The sequence below is a fragment of the Lissotriton helveticus genome, chromosome 11 (genome assembly GCF_964261635.1).
Source record: "Lissotriton helveticus chromosome 11, aLisHel1.1, whole genome shotgun sequence".
In the NCBI taxonomy this organism is placed as follows: Eukaryota; Metazoa; Chordata; class Amphibia; order Caudata; family Salamandridae; genus Lissotriton; species Lissotriton helveticus.
The window spans coordinates 258,532,032-258,551,201 of NC_136072.1; the positions used below are offsets into that span (position 1 = coordinate 258,532,032).

At 43.5% G+C, this 19,170-nt stretch overlaps 1 protein-coding gene across 2 annotated transcripts in view; it reads left to right on the forward strand.

The window, feature by feature from the left end:
• LOC144792904 (phospholipid scramblase 1-like) overlaps positions 1-19,170 on the forward strand; it is a 353,744-nt gene that overhangs the window by 196,179 nt on the left and 138,395 nt on the right. For both annotated transcript variants that reach the window (XM_078668108.1, XM_078668109.1), the window contains one exon: positions 4,302-4,441. In XM_078668108.1, the coding sequence (XP_078524234.1) occupies positions 4,302-4,441 (140 nt within the window). The remainder of the gene's footprint in view (positions 1-4,301; positions 4,442-19,170) is intronic.

Genomic DNA, 19,170 nt, shown 5'->3' on the forward strand with positions numbered 1-19,170 from the left:
AACAAACTCTATTTGGGACACTTAAAAACCCAACTAATATCCAGTACAGATCTAGAAACTATAATTCTGTTCAAAACTATGAGTGGCAACAGAAAGCTTTTGATATCCTGACTCCACTAAAAACCACACAACCGAACAAAAGAAAACAAGCACCTTGGAGAAACACGGAGATGAGAGGAAAAACAACAAATTAGAAAGCTGCAACGTGCCTGGCTCAAAACAAACACCAATCAAGTTTATGGACCTGGTCAAAGCAAGCAGGCCTGCCGGGAGCCATTCTGATCACTGCCCACTGCAAACATTCAAGACAATTCTTCTAACAACCTCTGCCGCCACTCCAGTAAGAAGAATCATCAACAACTCCTTAACTACCTGAATATTTTCAGAAGAACTCAAAGTCATACATACACCCATTACTTAAGACAGATACAGACCGATTACAAATGGACCCTTCCTGGGCAAGCTGATAGGAAGAGCAGCATTTGCCCAGGTGTCACAATTCATTGAACATAAGGCCATACATTCAGACTTCCAAACAGGAATCTACCCAGGAAGAAGCACAGAATCTGCCCTTCTTGCCATCTGGGATGCCATGAAGAACACAGTTGACCACAGCGGGGTTGCAGCGCTACTTCTCTTTGACCTTTCGGCTACCTTGACACAGTTGACCATGACACTCTGATACAAAGACTCTATGAAGCTGGCATCAAGGAGACTTCTAAAGACTGGATCCTATCCTACCTTTGCAATGGAACAATGTCATCCATACCCCACCTTTTTCGTCCAAACCGTACTTCACAAAAGCAGGGGTCTCTCAAGACTCTATCATCTCGCCCATGCTGTTCAACATCTACATGAAGTCCTTACTGGCACTGATTAATCAATTTCGCCTCATGTGCTATAGTTATGCAGATGACATGCAAATACTCCTTTAACTGGAATGCCCCAAATACATTGGAAACTCACCAATTTTCAGTTCTCTCCGAGCCGTGGATCAATGGATGACATGGAGCCATCTCAAATTGAATGCTTCCAAAACGGAAATACTCGTGTGGCGTCTGGAAACATTATGACCTGCTCGCCGTCTGGCCTGATGATCAGGCAAAAGACGCCTAAAGTATCAAAGGATGTAGGAGACCATAGCAGGACCATGGACTCCAAGCTATCAATGAATGTCCATGTGGACAAACCAGCAAGATCAAGCTTTGTTACTATAAAAACTTTGCAACAAATCTTCCCCCATTTGGGATATCCACACAAGGTCCAGACTACCATCTCCCTTGTTCTGTCCAAACTCAATTACTCCAATGGCCTCTACCACGGATCACCCTTAACCATGAAAAGATTACAACGGATTCAGAACTCTGATGCCAAACTACTCTTGTGTATAAAGCCGCAAGACCACATCTCCCCTGCCTTGAAAGCCCTGCATTGGTTACCGGTTGCCATAAGATTCCTGTTCAAGCTGCTTTGTATCACCCACAAAGCGATACATTGAACAGGACCGCTCTTAATCAGGAACAAAATCACCAAATTAATTCAACAAAGTAACTTCGCTCTAGAGTGACACCTAGCATACAAATCCCAAGATACACGAAAAAACCCATTAGTGGCACATCTTTCTATGTCCAAGCAGCCAAACTATGGAACTCTTTACCCCCAATTTAAGATCCATGGATAGCCACCTTATCATCTTTGCATCCAGCTTACTAAAATGCCTAACGCGTTTTGGAGTGGTATTGCTCCTTGTTCACAGGCTGATGCACTTTGCAGATCAAAAGGACACTCATGTGTTAATTGAATTTATTGCCCTCCGGTGTGCCTCTCAGGTAAGTTCAACTGTTGGTGCAGGCATTTTAGTAATCTGGATGCAAATGCTGGTTTGCCTAAATAAAGAATTCAGAAGAAAGACCTGCTGCTGAGTGCATGTTCGTGCGTGGACACAATTTGATGAATATTTACCGGCTGGTCCTGTTATGTTCCATATAGGTACCCTATATAGGCGCAGGTAACATTGCAAACTTTCACCTATATTGATGCCTACATTACATACCTCAAAGGTTATTAGCACCTGACCTTTTACCTAGATACAACACTGCATTTGGAACGCGGATTTCCCCCTAGTTCGAATCTCATACATTATGCATGAGGCTTCTTGGAAGCACAGCAGTACCAACATCTCCTGTATAATATCTGTTTAAAGTTCAGACTCAATTTCATCCTTTAGGCCGACACAGTAACACAGCAAGGTAGGACCCCTGGGGAGACCTATGGGTATATATACATCACATCTTGCTTAGGACAGAGGAGACCGAAACTTCCAGGCTGACACACAGAACAGAGACAGAGGTTCCTGCATGCAGACACTCCAGCTCTCAGTGGGCTGACATCCCTCTGCAGGGTGTCCAACTCGAGACAAGGACGGGGTCCCATATTATTTCATCATCTTTAATGGGGTTGAATAGATCCTAGAGGGATATTACCAGATTCCCCTTCCATACTTTTTAGCTTAATTGCAGCACAATTTTGACCATGTTCTTTAATCTCATTTTAGTTGCCTCCTGAGGTTTGTTAAGCCATCACTGTCAATAAATAGGAGGTTTATGGCACCACCTGGGCTACCTTTGCACTACGACACCCTCATTCTTAAGCTTTATGTTTGGAAAAATGTACCCATTTACTAAAAGGGTGGCAAATGCACTTTTTGTACAGTGCTCCTAGCTAAATTGCGAGCTTTCTCATAAAATGCTAAGCAAGTGAGAAAAAATTACAAATAAGGAAGCGTTAATGGCAAGAAACACTTCTTACCTAGGGCTTTAATAAATTCCAACCTTCAATGGCAGTTTTTTTTTTTTTTTTTTAAACATAAGGACTGACTCCACTATCCGGAGTAAATGCTGGTCATAGAAGTCTGTGCATGCATGCTTTTAATGCAAGGTTCTATATCAAGCTTCAAATATAACCGATTTTAACATGTTTAGTGTCTGCTGCATACTAGTGTTGATCACCTTGTAGTAATTAATAGATTTAGATGTATCATTTTTGATTGGACACAGACGAAAACAGAACAAAAACACCCCTTTGACAGTGAGCTGTGTATATTTACTTTTATGTCAAATACAAAAAAAAGTGAATATGTATAATGAAACTGGTGCCCATACAAAGCATTCCAAAACCGTTGGGTTGAGTTTGTGCTACATAAAAATTCCCAAAAAGAAGAAATAGGACCTCAGTCAGTGCGGGCAGTGAAGGGAGACTGGATAAAATAAATAAATAGGAAAAGGAAGTGACACCTCACACACCCTGCCGAATCAGAAAGCCGCAAAAAAGAGTGTAAATGATTCCAACTAATAGTAAGTAATGGGCTGGCTAAAAAACAGCTTTTAGAGTTTTTTTTAAATGATACAATAGGTCGCCAAGCGGCAGCGCATGTGCGCTGCCTGAGGGCCGAACTGGGAACCAAAACCGGCCATGGCAAAGTGCTCGGCCGGCCCCCCTCCCCCTGGGGGGTTTTGGGTGCCGCCAAGCTCTTTGCCAGGGCAGGTTTAAGGCCGATTTTGTTACAGGGCGAAACGGCCTTGTAACAAAAACGGCCCCCAGGGCCCCAAACCGGCCCCTCACCCGTGCGGCACACCGGGGTGGGATTGCCCGGTGCCCGCTATGGCCGGTCCGGCAGGCTCGAACGGAGGAGGAGGAGTGCTCTATGAATGTTATTTAGTCTTTTTTTATTTATTTATTTTTTTATTAGCAAAACTATTAATGAGAACTAGTTTGAGTGCATGTAAAGTATTCGTCACGAAAACCTAAAGTACACTTTTTTTTTATTTTCATTTTGGAGATCATTCTTAATTTCTCAAATAGTGGGTGTTTAAGATTTCCTGATGTGTGACGTCCCTGAAATGTATTTTGGAAAATGGAACCTGTGCCCCCAGAAGCACATTTGATCTTTTGGTGAAATACCAGTTACTAAGAATCTTTGTAGAATTGCACAAAAAGTATTCGGCGCTAAAAGACGAACTAAATGTTACATCTCTTGAGTGTGCAGTGCACTCTTCTCAAGACCTGGTCTATAGTGAAACCAGGAGAGTGGGGTGAAATGTGTTAGAATATACTATATTTACAACATGTTCAGGATATGTTGAATGTAATCTGATGCAGGGGAATGAGTATTCAAAGAATTTTCCAAAGTCCCTTTTCCTTTTTCATTCATAAACTGTGAGTGCTCTGTTGAATTTTGAAACCTAGTGACAAATTGTGAGTATAAGCATGATTCTCATATTGTCTTGTTTAATTTATTTTAGCTCCTCCAGGCCAGCCTGGCTATGGCTTCCAAGGTCATCCAGGGGTTCCTCCTGTTGCAACTCAGCCTGGTGTGCCTATGTGGATGCCAATTCCGGTAGCACCCCCGAATTGCCCACCTGGATTGGAATACTTGAGCCAGGTAATATTTATTTTTCAGAAAAAAACTATTTATACTCCAGTTTCCACGAGTGAAACAGGGCTTCCTTTTAACCAGCTTAACCTTTGCCACAATATGGGCCAATTTTTAAGGTACTAAATTAATGTTTTCGCCTTTAGGGCCCTTTTTTGATTCTCAGTGTTATTGTCCGGAGTGGTCCCAAACATACCCATGTTGTGCACCAATGATGCCAGCCAAAAGCAGTTCTTGCCCGCCCGATAGATTTCCTTTGAACAAAAGACCAGTGGAGCTACCCTTTGGTCCCACACAGGAGGAAAATGGATATGTTTCTCATTAACCCAGCTATTGCCATTTTGTAGGAACCGGTCATTGGGAGACATTTCAGATCTTTCTAACAACTTTTCTGAAGTACCGTCTTATTGCAAACAAGTCTCAATATCCAAAATTGTTATAGAGTAATTAATAATTTGGATTCCTTTTTCATTACTTTCTGCTGAAATTTTAGTGACTTTCGTTTGCAATTTGCATATTTCCAATGAAAAGAGAACTGATAAATTCACCAAAGAATGCTTTCCAAGTACACATTGTGACATAATTGATCTTTCTCAGACAACCAAGATAACAATATTGTATTCTATTTCTAAAGATTTGAGGGGTGCCTTCTTTGGTGAAGGGATGGATAAGGGTAATGAAGTTAACAAATTGTCAGTATATATGATTTCTAAAACCTTACTTCATGTAGCGTCTACAGTATTGTTACTTCAAAAAATGCTTAAGCTGCATGCAGGATCTTTGTGCTTAAAAACTGAATAGAACGTGGCTTCAAAATATCAGCTAGTTCCATTTTCAATTCCAGTAGTGCTTTCCTAACCTATTGTAGAACGTTCCTTAAACCTTGTCAATCAGGACTCTGATCTGTGAAGAGATGTGCTTTCTTTGAATGGACTCTGTTATTCTTAACTATTATGTACACGGCGATTTCGTAGTGAAAATTGAGGTTGCTTCTTGAAGCCCTTCATTAGATCTGAAATCAACTGGCACACAGTACACTGATGTATCGCCTTCTTTTGCCTGTGATCCGTGTTGTTGCCGGTCATTGTGGAATTAATCTGGCTTCTTTTCCTGTAAGTGTTTAATGCTTGGCCTCTTACTTCTCATCTTCCTCATATGCACTGCATTTTCTCCATTTTATTATTCCTCACATTGCATGTTATATACTTATTACTGCTTTATGGTTGAAGCCGTGTGAATTGTGGCCCAGCTGGCAGCAGCCTAAACACAAATGCCACAAAAAAAGAGATGCTCCATTATTAAAAGGCAAGGCCTGTTCTAGCAACTCTGTGATTTCATCCAAACAGCATGGCCTTCCAGCCCAAGGTCTTCCAGAGCCTAAAGGCAAGCTTTCCAATTTTCCTCAGGCTCAGCTGCCTGGAGGAATCTTTTCACCCGTTATTCCATCTAGGTAAAGTGCCACGTCAGAGGCAGGCCCAATCTTTCCACTCCAGCCACAGAAAAAGCCACAATTTTGGCAACAACCTTCTGAAGCTCACATGGCCACTGACTTTCTCTTTTAAGAGACACCTGTCCCACTAGTGAAGCTGGTGTCGTGTTTTTTTTTTTTTATTTTTTTTTTTACCATGCTACTGAATTATTGTGTGCTGTTAGTTTTATTACCTTTTCTCGCTTATCGTATTGGTTTTGGGAATCTGAGCCTTCTTTTACGCAGCCATTTCTGCCCCACTTACTTCCTCATTTTAATACAGTCAATGGTCTAGTTGTTTTCCGGCAGAGGCGGCAACCGTGAGACTGTGAAATGCTCTTAATTAGACCAGCCTGCTGGCCCGTCTAAGGCACACCAAAGGCAAGCCCATCTGCGGCCATCCATGCCCAGTGTCAGCCATGCGGTCAGGCTGGACCCAGCTCTATCTGGATCTTTTACTTATTCTCCTGATGAACTTCAGAAACTGTCTAAGGGCTCAGTTTGTAAGCTTAAACATGTAGCTGTGAAAGCGACTGGAACTGTATCCCGTATTTGCTGTAACCTTACTTTCAGTGATGCAACTAACGCTATGCCTCTGGCTGCTACCATCCCTCAAAAAGTGGTTTTACCTTGGAGTGCAAAGCTGAGCTACTATGCGGACTTAGAAATGTCTGATCGTTATCAAAACACGCTTTGGAGTATCTTCCTTGTTAACCATTAAAAATCTTGACTTTGATTTAACCAAGTTTCTGTTAGAAACACAATCATCTAATCCTGTCATTGTGATGGCTATCCCAGCCGATTAGGCTATACACCATCTCAACAGGAAAAAAAAAATCTGAGGTGGTAGTTTGGCTATTATCTACTGAAGCTCTTTGCATTGCTTGGTGTTTCACATAGACAAATTGGATGAGGCAGAAAGCTTCGATTTCTGTTTTAATATCTCGCCGCATGGTTAATTCGCTTGCTTTTAAAAAATGGCCCTCCCCCCGCACCCACCTCCTCATTTTTATTTCCTTTCTAGGGGCTTTTGCTGCTGCATTGGCTAAATAACACAACTTTTACTATCTTAGGTGATTTTGTCATCTTGACTATGCCAATAATCCCTCGGCTAGGACTCGATTAACCAATTTACTGCCTTCAATCACTCACAATTGGTAACTAGCCCCACACATCAAGCGGGACATATTCTGGACTTAGTTTTCTCCAACTTCCAGCTAATGAAAGTTCAACCACCTGAAGCTCAAACTGGTCTAACCTATGTTTATTCCTCTAGCATTAGCGGTAAGCTTGCACAGTCTAATAATAAGGCCAAAGGAAGAGCTGAGAACAGCCACTGCCACTGGGGTAAATTACAAGCCATAAATTTCACTTGGCGCCTTTCTGCCTCTCTCCCCTCAAAATGTGGAGATTAGGCCATGATTTAAAGAATTTTAATTTTTGGACCATGATTCCCTACATGATATAGTACATCAGAGCTTTGGCCATCAAAATGGCCTGACTATATCAGCTCCTTATTTTTTTTAATTTTTGGCCAAGGAACGGTTCCCTTGTTGACAGAGCGGTCTTGGAGATCCAAATGTACTCAAGAGGATAGGAACATCTATAAACTACCTAGAAAAAAATTCCATTAATCTTTTAAAAATGCAACAAAATGTAGATGTTTGTAACAAGCTGGTGTATTTCTTTGAACAAAAAATTATATCCAGGCTGGTATTGCGCCTGGGAAACCAGCTGAAAAAAATATCTTGTTTTTAGAAGCTCGGTCTTCCCAGAGTTCTTCTTCCCATTTTAGGCCTATTACATCGGAGGCTCCAAAATGCTTTGTAAATCAGGTTCGCTTACCGATCATTGTCCTTCAGTTTAAAAAAAAAGCAATTGAGGTTATCAACCCAGCTCTTAACTATATTTACAATTAGTCCTCATAGTTGACATGTGTGCCAGATAATTGGAAGTTGGCCTTCGTAAAACCACTATTGGAGAAAGGTAATCCTGCTCTTAGAATCTTGTCTAAATTTCAGGCCCGGGACCAACAAAAATCTTGGAATAGCTAATCAAATGCTCAACTTGTAGAATATGTAGATTCACACACCCTCCTATGCCCTTTTTATGTCGAGCTATTTATAGCTCTGAACTATTGGGTTGAAAACAAATCTTTGACCAAGAGGATTCCAAGCTGGATTCCAAGCTGGATTCCTCCCAATGCATGTTGTCTTCTGAACCGTGACACTCCGCCAGGCGCGTGCTTGGCCTCACTCACTCACCATGCTGGTTCCCTCCCACTCGCTTGTTCCCCTGCTCCCCCGCCCCCAACCCATCCACCTCGCACACCACATCAAAGGCTGCGCCCCCCCCCCTCCACAGCAATGCCGAGAGCTTGTTTTTTTTTTTTTTTATTCTGACCTCTGTGGCTGCCTGTTTCCTTTTACTGTGTCCTACCTTTCAACTTCTATCGGGCAAATTGAAGGTTTAGTCATTGATTCCTGCAGCAATGACCACCCGCTGCTCATTTTGATTATTAGAAATTGGGGCAGCGACTATTTCATTTACAAACATTTTCTTAGTCTGCCACATGCCGCTCTGTTTTTCGCTCTAAGAAATTATTTTCACGAAGAAAAGGGTGCAGTAACACAGGTGTCCCTGGTCCTGCACTCTTTCCTTCGTGAAAGAACTTTCTTTGCCTACTGCTGGCATACTTTAAAATGGGGGGAAAAAAAACAATTTGCATCTGCAACGCCAATCGCTCACATTTTTATCTTTTTCGGATGCCTCCACGCACGTCTTTAGTGCTAGTTTTTTTTTTTTTTTGTTCCCTCACATTGCAGCTTGCCCCGATCGTTGTGTCTCTCCTGCCCGAGGAGCCAGTCATGCAGCGCAGCACTTTACGTTAATGAGGTGAGAGAGGTGCATAAATGGGGGAGTAGCACTAGCAGAGAGTTGTAATTCATCTATGCAACTCGTCCCATCACCGCGCGGGCACTTACCGGCTCCTCCCGGCATGCACTGGGACATGGTCAAAGCGGTACATTACACTCACATGCCAGCTTCAAGCCCTCTCAGAGTCCCTCCCTATCCTCCGCATGTTTTCATCTCCCCTCTTCCCCTCTCCGTCCCATTCCTCGCCCGTGACACAACAATCTGCTTTTCAGCAAGGAGACCTCTTTATCTTCAACCCCCCCCCATTCTTCTTTCTCGCCTTATGCCCTCGCGCGCTCCCCGTCAGCAAACTTCTCACAGCTGTTCTACGAGGAACGGATCTCAATGGATCCCTTTTTTCCCTTCCTATAATAAGATGCCTCTGGATGGAGCAATAGTCCTCCAAGATGGAGGACAGTTGGACTTCATTTTATTTAGCATACCTATGGAGCGTGGACCTGGTGACAGGCTTCAGAGCGCTACACAGATGCGTAGCTACAATTGTGCAGCAGGTGAAGTTGCATCGGGGCCCAAAGCCCCGAAGGGCTTACGAACTCTGATAGTTGCTTTGTTTACTCTTTTCCCCCCCCCCCCCCCCCCCCAAAGCAGTCACATCGGACATTGTCCTCGCTTCCACCAGGTATATGGCAGCCTTGCTACGCTACTGCACAGGGGAAAAAATATAACAGTCACTACAGGCAAACACAAGACAAACCTTTTTGTTTTGTTTTTTTGTGAAAAATCTGTTTGTTTTCAAGCATAGAACATCTCAGAGCAATAAAACAAATTAACAATAACTCAGGCCATTGCACTACAGCATTCTCCAACCCAGCAAACCCTGTAGCTACATGCGGGTACACATACATTTCATATAGGTAACAAGTTACAGGGAAGTTTAAGAGTTGCACAAATCTTTTACATCATTCTGCGTTCTGATGAGTATTTAGGTACTGCGTGAGATATTGCCAATAGTCTTTCAGTCTGGATCGAGCAGGAAGCTCTTCCACAGAAGTCCTCAGTGTCCTGACAATGGGACATATCACCCAGCCATTGTGTAATAGTTGGAGTAACTTTACTATCCCAGCACATAGATATACGTCGTTTGGCGAGGAGTAACGCCACAGCACAATATTTGTTTCATAGCTTTGACTCCACTCAGCAATCCCAAGAGGCATATCTTAACATTGCATTCAATGGTCATACCCACCATCTGTCAACGTCGTCGTGAGTTGTTCCCAGTATTCGTGTATCTTCAAACAAGCCCATGCCAAATGTATAAAGTCAGCTTCGTCATGACCACCTCTCTTACAACACGCTTCCGTACGAAGTCCATACTTGTACAATTTTACAGGAGTATAATACGTCTGGTGCAGATACTTGAAATGCACCAGTCGTAAATTTCCATTTGGCGTTAACATTCTAATTAAATCACAAGATATGTGCCAATCTTCTGTTAGAGGTGCGTCTAGTACTGAGCTCCATCTGTCCCTGGCTTCGTGTGTGTTTCCGTACATCTCATTTTGCGCTACATTTTGCGCTACAGTATACAGACGGGATACTAAATGTGTGGTATTCTTAGACGCAATTATCAATTGCAATGCGTCAAGTTGTGGTGGCTCATCGGGGTATGTGGGGTATAATTTTTGGACCGCTTCCTGCAATCTAAAGTCAGTGAAGCGAAACAGAGTTTGATTCTGCACATACGACAGATCTTGCATGGTTATGAACTTCCCGTTTTTATATAGGTCTCCTAGTGTGTCCAGCCCTATCTGCTGCAATAGTCCCATGCCTACCTTTTCGTTGGTTAGCGATATGTCAGGATGAAAGTGTAGTGGTTGGGCCGGCGCGTACAGTGGTAGTTTGTTTGCCATCTTTCCAAGTCTATACCATGCGTTATTTGTAGCGTCAATAGTGTTAATATCTTTATTGTGTAATGGCTAGCGTTTGTGCGTGATGATTGCTGTCAGTGGTATGTTTAGTGCGTCTCCTTCTTCTACAGCCGCGTGTGTGAGGTATGGGATTTGGTGATACCAGTATGTTGCATACTGCGCTTGTGCACATAGGTAATATAACAGAAAGTCTGGAACACATAGCCCTCCTTTGGAGTATGGTAGCGTTAATGTACGGATTCCAACACAGGCTTGTTTGCCTGCCCAGATCAGCCTGGTCGCTGCTGATGTTATACCATGGAAAACCTCCCTTGGTGGGGGAATTGGGATATTATTGAATAGGTAAAGGAGTTTGGGAAGAATTACCATTTTGACAATCGCTATACGGTCGGCCATTGATAGAGGCAGCTGTATCCAGCGATTTACCTTATCTTCAATGGAAAGCAGTACTCTACCATAGTTAGTTCGAATGACAATGTCTGGGTCCCTATGAAACCATATGCCTAAGTATTTGATGGGTTCTTCTTGCCATTCCAACGGGAAATCAGTGGCGTGTGGCACTGTGGTGTCCGTAAGTGGGATAATGGATGATTTGTCCCAATTTATCTGAAGTCCAGACTGCCCGCCAAATTTAATATATTCCCGTAACAAGGGTGCTAAATTAATCTCGGGGTCTCAAACATACAGCAACATGTCATCTGCGTATAATGAGTGCAATGGTCTGCCGGGGAATTGTAGCGCAGATGGGTGATGATTTTGTCGTACTTTGCATGCTAGCGGCTCTAGGGCCAGGGCAACTAATAGGGGAGATAGCGGACAGCCCTGTCGCGTGCCGCGCTCTATCCCTATGGAGTCAGAGGTGTAGCCATTGATTCGTATCCGAGCCACTGGCTGTGTGTACAATAGTTTGACCCACTGGACGAACATCGGTGGGAATCCCATCCTGTTTAGCACTGTTACAAGGTAAGTCCATTCAATGGAGTCAAACGCTTTGGCAGCGTCTAACATTACTGCCACCGCTTTAGTACGTGGTATCCGATAGTGGGATATTGCGAAGAGGGTGCGAGTGTTGTGTGGTCACTCTTGATGGTATAAAACCAGATTGGTCTGGGAGGACCAGGTTGGTCATAAGAGGCTGTAGACGCGTAGCAAGTATTTTAGCCAATATTTTTGAGTCCACATTTATAAGGGATAAGGGGCGATATGAGTCGCATATCTCTGGGTCTTTGGATGGTTTTAACAGTGCAATCACCATCGCTTCCCTGAGGGTCGGTGGGAGTATATTTTTATCAAATGCGTCCCCAAACATCACAACTAGATGCGGAGCTAATAGGTCGGCATAACGCTTGTAAAATTCACACGTAAACCCGTCGGGTCCGGGAGCTTTGCCATTCGGCAGGGTCTTAATTACGTCAGTAACTTCCTCCACAGTAATTGGGAGTGATAGATATGCCCTCTGTGTCCGAGAGCCAGGCAATAGCAACGTCCTCAAGGTACTTGAATATTTCATCAGGTGATGCAGTAATCTGGGTTTTATAAAGTGCGCTGTATGTTTTAATAAATTCTCTCAGGATACCCTGAGGGTCTGTGCTTATGGCTCCCCCTTCACCACGTATTTGTAAGATCTGTTGGGATCCTCTTCCTTCACATATTTTGGCCGCCAGTACTCTGCCTGGTCTGCCCCCTCCCCAAACGCACGGGCTCTGGGACGTTTGTGTATGTATTTGACCTCATCTTCTGCAAATGTTTGATACTCAGTGAGTGCCATCTTTATTTCCCCCAAAAGTGCTGTCTTGGGTTAATTCGTATTGGCGTTCAAGTGACTTTAGCTTCGTCTCACAACGCTCTAATTGTGCCCTAATGTCGCGTAGTATCCCTACCGTGGTGCTGATGCACACCCCTCGTATCGTGGCTTTAAAAGCCTCCCACAGCAAGCCTGGATCCTCTGTCGACCTTTCGTTTAGTTGAAAGTAGTCTGGGATCGCTGTGGCTATAGCGTTGTCGAACAATGAGTCAGTGAGTGCAGTGGGGTTGAACCTCCAACTATATGGAGGTGGTGTGTAGTGTGGTATTTTGAGGGTCAGCACTATTGGGTAGTGATCAGATAGGGATTTGGGCATGTGCTAAATGTCCGTTGTCCATAACGCGTTTTTGGAGCCCAGGCAATAGTCAATACGTGACCAGCTGTTGTGGGCATTGGAGGTGTGTCGCTTCGCTAGCGTCTGGATGTCTTATCCTCCATATATCGTTTAAGTGTAAGTCCGCAACAATGTCTAGCACTTTGGTTCGTGCTTTTCTATGTGGTTCAGTCGTCTTCCCCGATCTGTCTACTTGATCATCGAGCGCTAGGTTGAGATCTCCATCCCATAGCAGGACACTGTCTAGTCTGTCATGTAGTTATTGCCATAGGTCGTGATAAAATTCAGGAGCATCAACATTCGGACCATATGTATTAAGTGTGATCATGTGCCCCCTCAGCACCCCTGCTACTATCACATATCTTCCTTGTCTATCGTTTATGACTGTTTCAATCTTAAAGTTTGTACCTTTCTTTACCAGGATCGAGACACCTCTTGCATATGAGGTATGTAGTGATGCGCTGTCTCTGCCCACTTCTGGCCTATTCAGGTATGTGTGGTCGGCGCTATATGGGTTTCCTGCAACAATGCTACATATATATGCCACCTGTTCATGCAGGCAAACAACTGTTGTATATTTTTCGGATTGACAAAACCTCTTATGTTCCACGTGATCATATTTAACGTGGATCTACCAGGTGTCTTGTGAGTCATGATGTATTTAGATAAGTAAACGTAAGAGCGTGAATATGGTGTAACTGCAGTTCTCTGCGGTCACATGTCCAAGCGTGCGTACTCATTAAACATAGATCATACAGAAACAGTGCATTCTGAGTCTCAGCAATGCCTCTTAAGCGCCATGGCCTAAAAACAACATTCCCTCCATCCCACCTCCCTCCTCCCACATCGGCAGCCCAATTCCCGCCGAAGCCATGTTCCCATCCTTAAACTTCAGAAACCGTGTGGGGGAGTACCCATGTAAGGGTCTGCCTAGGGTGCACTTCACCATCCAGTGTATGGATGTGGGCAGATCATTATTAGGTTATAGACAAAAGCTTCATGTCTTAACCGAAACCCGGTATATCCCACATGTTAGGGTATGAGCGCCTTCTCATCGTACGGCCAGCTGCATTTATATCAACGGTTGAATATAACATACTTCTACAGGAGATTACAGTTTCCCATACTTGAAATATGTTCAATAGTCTCATGTTATTAATTATTGGAGTTGTAATAGGGTCATGACAAAAATATTGGTCTCTAGCTTGCTCAAGTTACTGGATCCTAAGTTGGCAGTAAGGTGGGTTACCGACATTGTGCTGACTGTCGTCATATATATTGCTGGCCTAAATAGCATGATAGGATTCAGTCTTCCTCAAATCTGCATGCAACGCTAGTTAGGCCTGTGTATGTCTGAGGATTTACAGGTCCATACAGTTCTCAATACTAGGCCAGTCTTTGTGAAGAGGTGGACGTGTGCGTGAAGTATTCGAGTAGCCATAAAACACTCCAGTGGGCTCCTTACTGTATTCATTACAGAGGTTGATTACACCTCACTTCTACGTAAGGTGTTCTATCATGAGAGCAGTATGCCAAGGTGGAACTACGAGCGTGGAATATGAGTCTGAGGCCTTCATTTGGGCTGTATGGTCATCATTGTTCATCCCGTAACCCACCCCTTTATATTCCAACACACAACTCATTTTTTGGTACCTCTGCACATCTTACCATTCATGGACTGGTTGTATCTGATACAGTTCAACTGCTGATTATAGCACACTACTACGTGAAGTATTCTAATATGCAGGCAGTTTGCTAACGTGGAGCTGGAAATCGTGACCGTCATTTGGGTATCAAGTTCCTTATTGTACACCCTATAACCGACCTCAGTACATTCCACAGCACAACTTATCGTGTGTTACCTTTGCTCTGCATACCACTCTCAGACCTTTTGGAACCGATCAGTCCCGCTCAGAAGAGTTGTAGATCAACCAGGTGTTTAACAGTTCTTAGATATGCACTAGTAGCCATGTCACAAACATGCCTGTGCCCAGAATCACTCATTCCGACTCATGTGACTAACCAGCTTGGTCACATTCCTTGCGTTGTTTCGCGATTTTCTTAAGGAAGTCCTGTGCTGCCTTCGGTGTGGAGAGGATCGTTGTCTTGCCATCCCAGTTGACCTTCAATCGTGCAGGATACAACATTGCATGGTGCGTAATTTAGCCTTTACATTTGTGAATTCCTTACGTGCCTGTTGTACCGCCATGGTGTAATCAGGGTAGAATTCCAACTTGTTGCCTTGATGGTTCACTTGCTGATTTTCTCTCGCCATCCGTAATATGCAGTCACGGTAGTTTAATATTCGAGCCACTATAGGTCTCGGTGCCGCTCCCAGAGGTGGACGAGGGGCCGGCGACCCGTGGGCTCGCTCCACTATGAACAGCGGGGATAGTTGTTCTGCACTGAAGATTTCCCGGCATAGATCCACTACATAGGTTTCCATGCGGCCCGTGTTTGTTGACTCCGGGATGCCCGCGATGCGGACGTTATTTCGGCGGAGCAAGCTTCCAAATCCTTTGCCTTGTTTTTTATTACCTCCAGCACCTTCTCCATGCCATCACACTTAGTAGTGGTTGCTTGTGCCTCATCTTCTACCGCCGACAGTCTATTTTCAGCTTCATCTAGTCTCTCACCCTGTCTGTCAAGCTTTGCTGCCATGTTGTCCACGAGTTGTGAGATGGTCCAGTTTACCATTAATATCTTGGAGACTTGTTTGCATAGCTTTCAGAATGGACTCCATGTTATGCTCCGCCGCTCCTTCTGCTTCCGCTTCGGCGTCGGATTGGGTCGTCGACGCTCGAACTGATCTTCGTGCCTCAAACGTCCGTTTCGGTTGCTGCTAATCTGGTTTCCCCATCGCGTTCAAATGTTGGCCTTTGACGGGTGTTTACTGGAGCAATGGCAGGCCGCAAATTGTGTCTTTGTTCGCGCCTGAGCGCTCGCAGTACCGACAGAACACTGAGGGTTGCACTCTGGTGGATCAGAGGTAGGTGTGATTCTTTCAAGCCCTGTTTGCAGGTTTCGGCGTGTTTGTAGACTGACATGGTCAAGTATTTCAGCTAGGAAGCAGGTATAAGCACTTTCATTCTTTCACGAGAGAGCACTCCTGAACAGCTATTCCAACTAGATTTGCGGGACTTCGCTCAAGAGTAGCAGAATGGGCTTGAGCCTGTGCATGCGTACTTTCTCTAAGTCGCCCACGGCGGCAAAGGCTCTGGACTTCGCTGTCATCTTTTGCCAGTCCGTGTCAGTGCAGTCTCCTCCACAAAATGGCCGCTCCCAGTCCACACCATTAATGACCCCACCGTCTAATAATTGGCGGCAAGGCGCTTCTTGAATCATAAGGTGCACATGAAATAGAACATCTTTAGCATTGCACGTCAAACATTCTGTGCACATTTTTATTTGTGTGGTATGTGATCGTACCAGGCGCCGTAATTGAGTTCATAAAGTAGGTAGAGTATTTCTGACTGTGCGCAATGTTGTCTATGCACCCGTAGTGTAGCCATCACATCTAGTTGCTGTGCCCCACGTGAGCGCATTGAGACTGCATGCATTCATAGACGATTTGTCCCATTTGCCTTAATCTGCAACAGTCTTATGGCATATCTAACAGGAGCACATCTTCAGCTCGTTATTGCGAGAGAGCTATGGGCGTTGCCATCTTGTGCCATTGCATGTGTTCGTACTTCTTAATTCCGATTCCGGCCACATATTTCCAAAACCATACTGCACGGCTGCAATTCGCACTTGTGGCTAGTCACTGCGTGTTTATTGCAGGCCGTTTTGTCTCCGTTTGTAATCGCAGTCACTGGGGTCTTTGTTTACGCGGCTCCGGGATCTCTTCAGTCCGCGGCCACAATTTATTTTTTATTTTTTATTTTTTTTGCAGTTTTATATAGTGCGAACTAGAACCGAATCAGTTATCAGAGCGCTTTACATAGCACCAGTTACATTTTTTTTTTCATTTTAGGCAAGGGGAGATTAAGTGATTTGCCCAGAATCACAGGGGGTTTTTGGCGTCGTTACCGAGGCTCGAACCCAGGTCCGAGGTCGAGCGCCTTACCGTTAGGCCAACCCCTCTCCCCTAAATTTTCTCCATTTTGTTTGTCACCAGTTGCGGCTCACAGCTACCTCGAGTCGTTTTAATACATCATTCACCAACCAATTTCATTGCCAGTATCGCTCTTCGGCTGCCCAATACCTTCCGACGCCCGATGTTGCGTTCGGCTACATTTGGGATGCCATTTTACCGCTGCTTGTAGTCAGGTCTGAGATCTGGCCGGCGGAGCTGCCTCAAAAGTCAGCCATGCCGCTGTGCGCCCTCTAGCGCCCCCCAAATACAAGACCAACTTGAGGATCAATACAATACTGGCATTAGTATCATTGCTGCTATGACTATACTACTACTAATAATAATCATTGTACCAATACTAATGCACAAAAACCAGCAGCAATATTTACAACCCGTGGCAAAGTAAAAATGCAGGGAGAGAGAAGGTAATTTCAAATCTAATACAATGCAGAGGCCTTTACTTACTTTCTGGAAACCGTGTACTTGGAGACCCTCACTCTATCTGTCTCTATCTCCCTCACACTATCTATCACCCTCACATTATCTGTCTATCTATGGCCCTCAATGTCTGTCTATCTGTCTATCTATGGCCCTCACTCTATCTATCGCATCACCACAGCATCACTCAGGGGCACCACAGCATCACTATGCGCAACTACAGCATCCCTGAATGCCACAGCATCACTCGGCGTCACCACAGCATCAATCTGTGCAACTATTCAACAACAACTGGTTCAAATATGTTCTCAATGTTTCAAGCTTTATTACAAATGTCACAAAAAGATGTTAATATTTCACTTCTGTTCTTGGATTTTCGTCACAGTAAAATACACTGAACATAATCTTCACAAAAGTAATTTACAAAAGTTTAAGCTATTGCCATTATAAATTACTATAACTTTTATTTAAGTTTTAATAAAAAAAAAAATTAAAAGCCATTGTTTTTAATATCAATACATATAAGTCGCGTAAATACAACACATATTGCATTACAAATGCTATAGGTGTCACATTTGCGAAAATTAAACTATTGGCATTGGAAATGACAAAGCTATTAATTTAGCTATTTTCAAAACGGACACATAAATAAAAAAATGTCATTTACAATACCAATAGCTCACTTTCCTAATGCGAGACCTATTGCATTGCAAATGCTTGTTTAATCTAGTTTTAGACCCGTGCATTCTACAGAAATTGATCTGAAAAGCTCTGAAACGTTAAAATTCATATTGGGCATAGCTAACAGCGAGGTGTTAATGCTTCTTGATATGTTGGCTGCGATCTATGTGAAATCTCATGAACTATTACTGCAACGTCTCGCTGACATTGGAATACAAGGCCAAGCTTGGGCTTGGTTTCAATCTTTACTTGAAAACAGGAAACGCTTTTAGATGTACTGAAAAATGACTCGATCATGGCGTCCCTCAGGGATTGTCCCAAAACCCCACATGTCTCCTCTTGCGTTAATCAATTCCTTTGGCATCGCTGTTACGTAATACGCCAATGATATACAGGTGATTTTATTCACTCAACAAGAACTCTTATAATTTCGAGTCAAATTTCAATAACTACCTATCTTAACTGAATAATTAGTTGGATGAATTGTCATTTTTTTTTTTTAAGAGTAACTCGGAGAGAATGGTAATAGTCCTTTTTGGAAATAGCAATAAGTTCTCTGACTTAGAGAATTGTCTAGTCACTTTTTCCACCCCTCTCTCCCCTTCCCACCACCACCTATGGATTCAGCTAGGATCTTAGGAGTAATATTTGCCATCAAATTTTCATCAGCCGGTGCTTACTGTGTCGGAACTTTTTCTCTTTGATCAAGTCCCTGAAAAAGGTTTTTGATTCTCTCCCTCTAGCAACTATTGCTCATGCCTTAATCTCATCAAGCTTAGACTATTTGAATAGTCGTTTTAGTCTTGCCTAAATACACAGTGAAGAGACTCCCAAGTTGTCCAAAATGAGGATGTTAGACTTTTTCTCATACTATCTCTGTGTAGTTCTACCACTTAATGGTTAGGAGATCTTATCTGGTTTCCTGTAGAAAATCGTGCACTGTTAAAATCTTTAACCATACTCTAAAAGGCCTACCATCGCACCGGTTCCTCATTTCTCTCCGACTGCTTTACTGCACACTATCCGTTCAGAGTTCAAAGAATCTCTAATATTAAACTTCTGCAAATACCTAAATTTAGGTAAAGTAGAAGTGGCAGATACATTTCCGTGTTGGAGGCTAATGCCTTTAA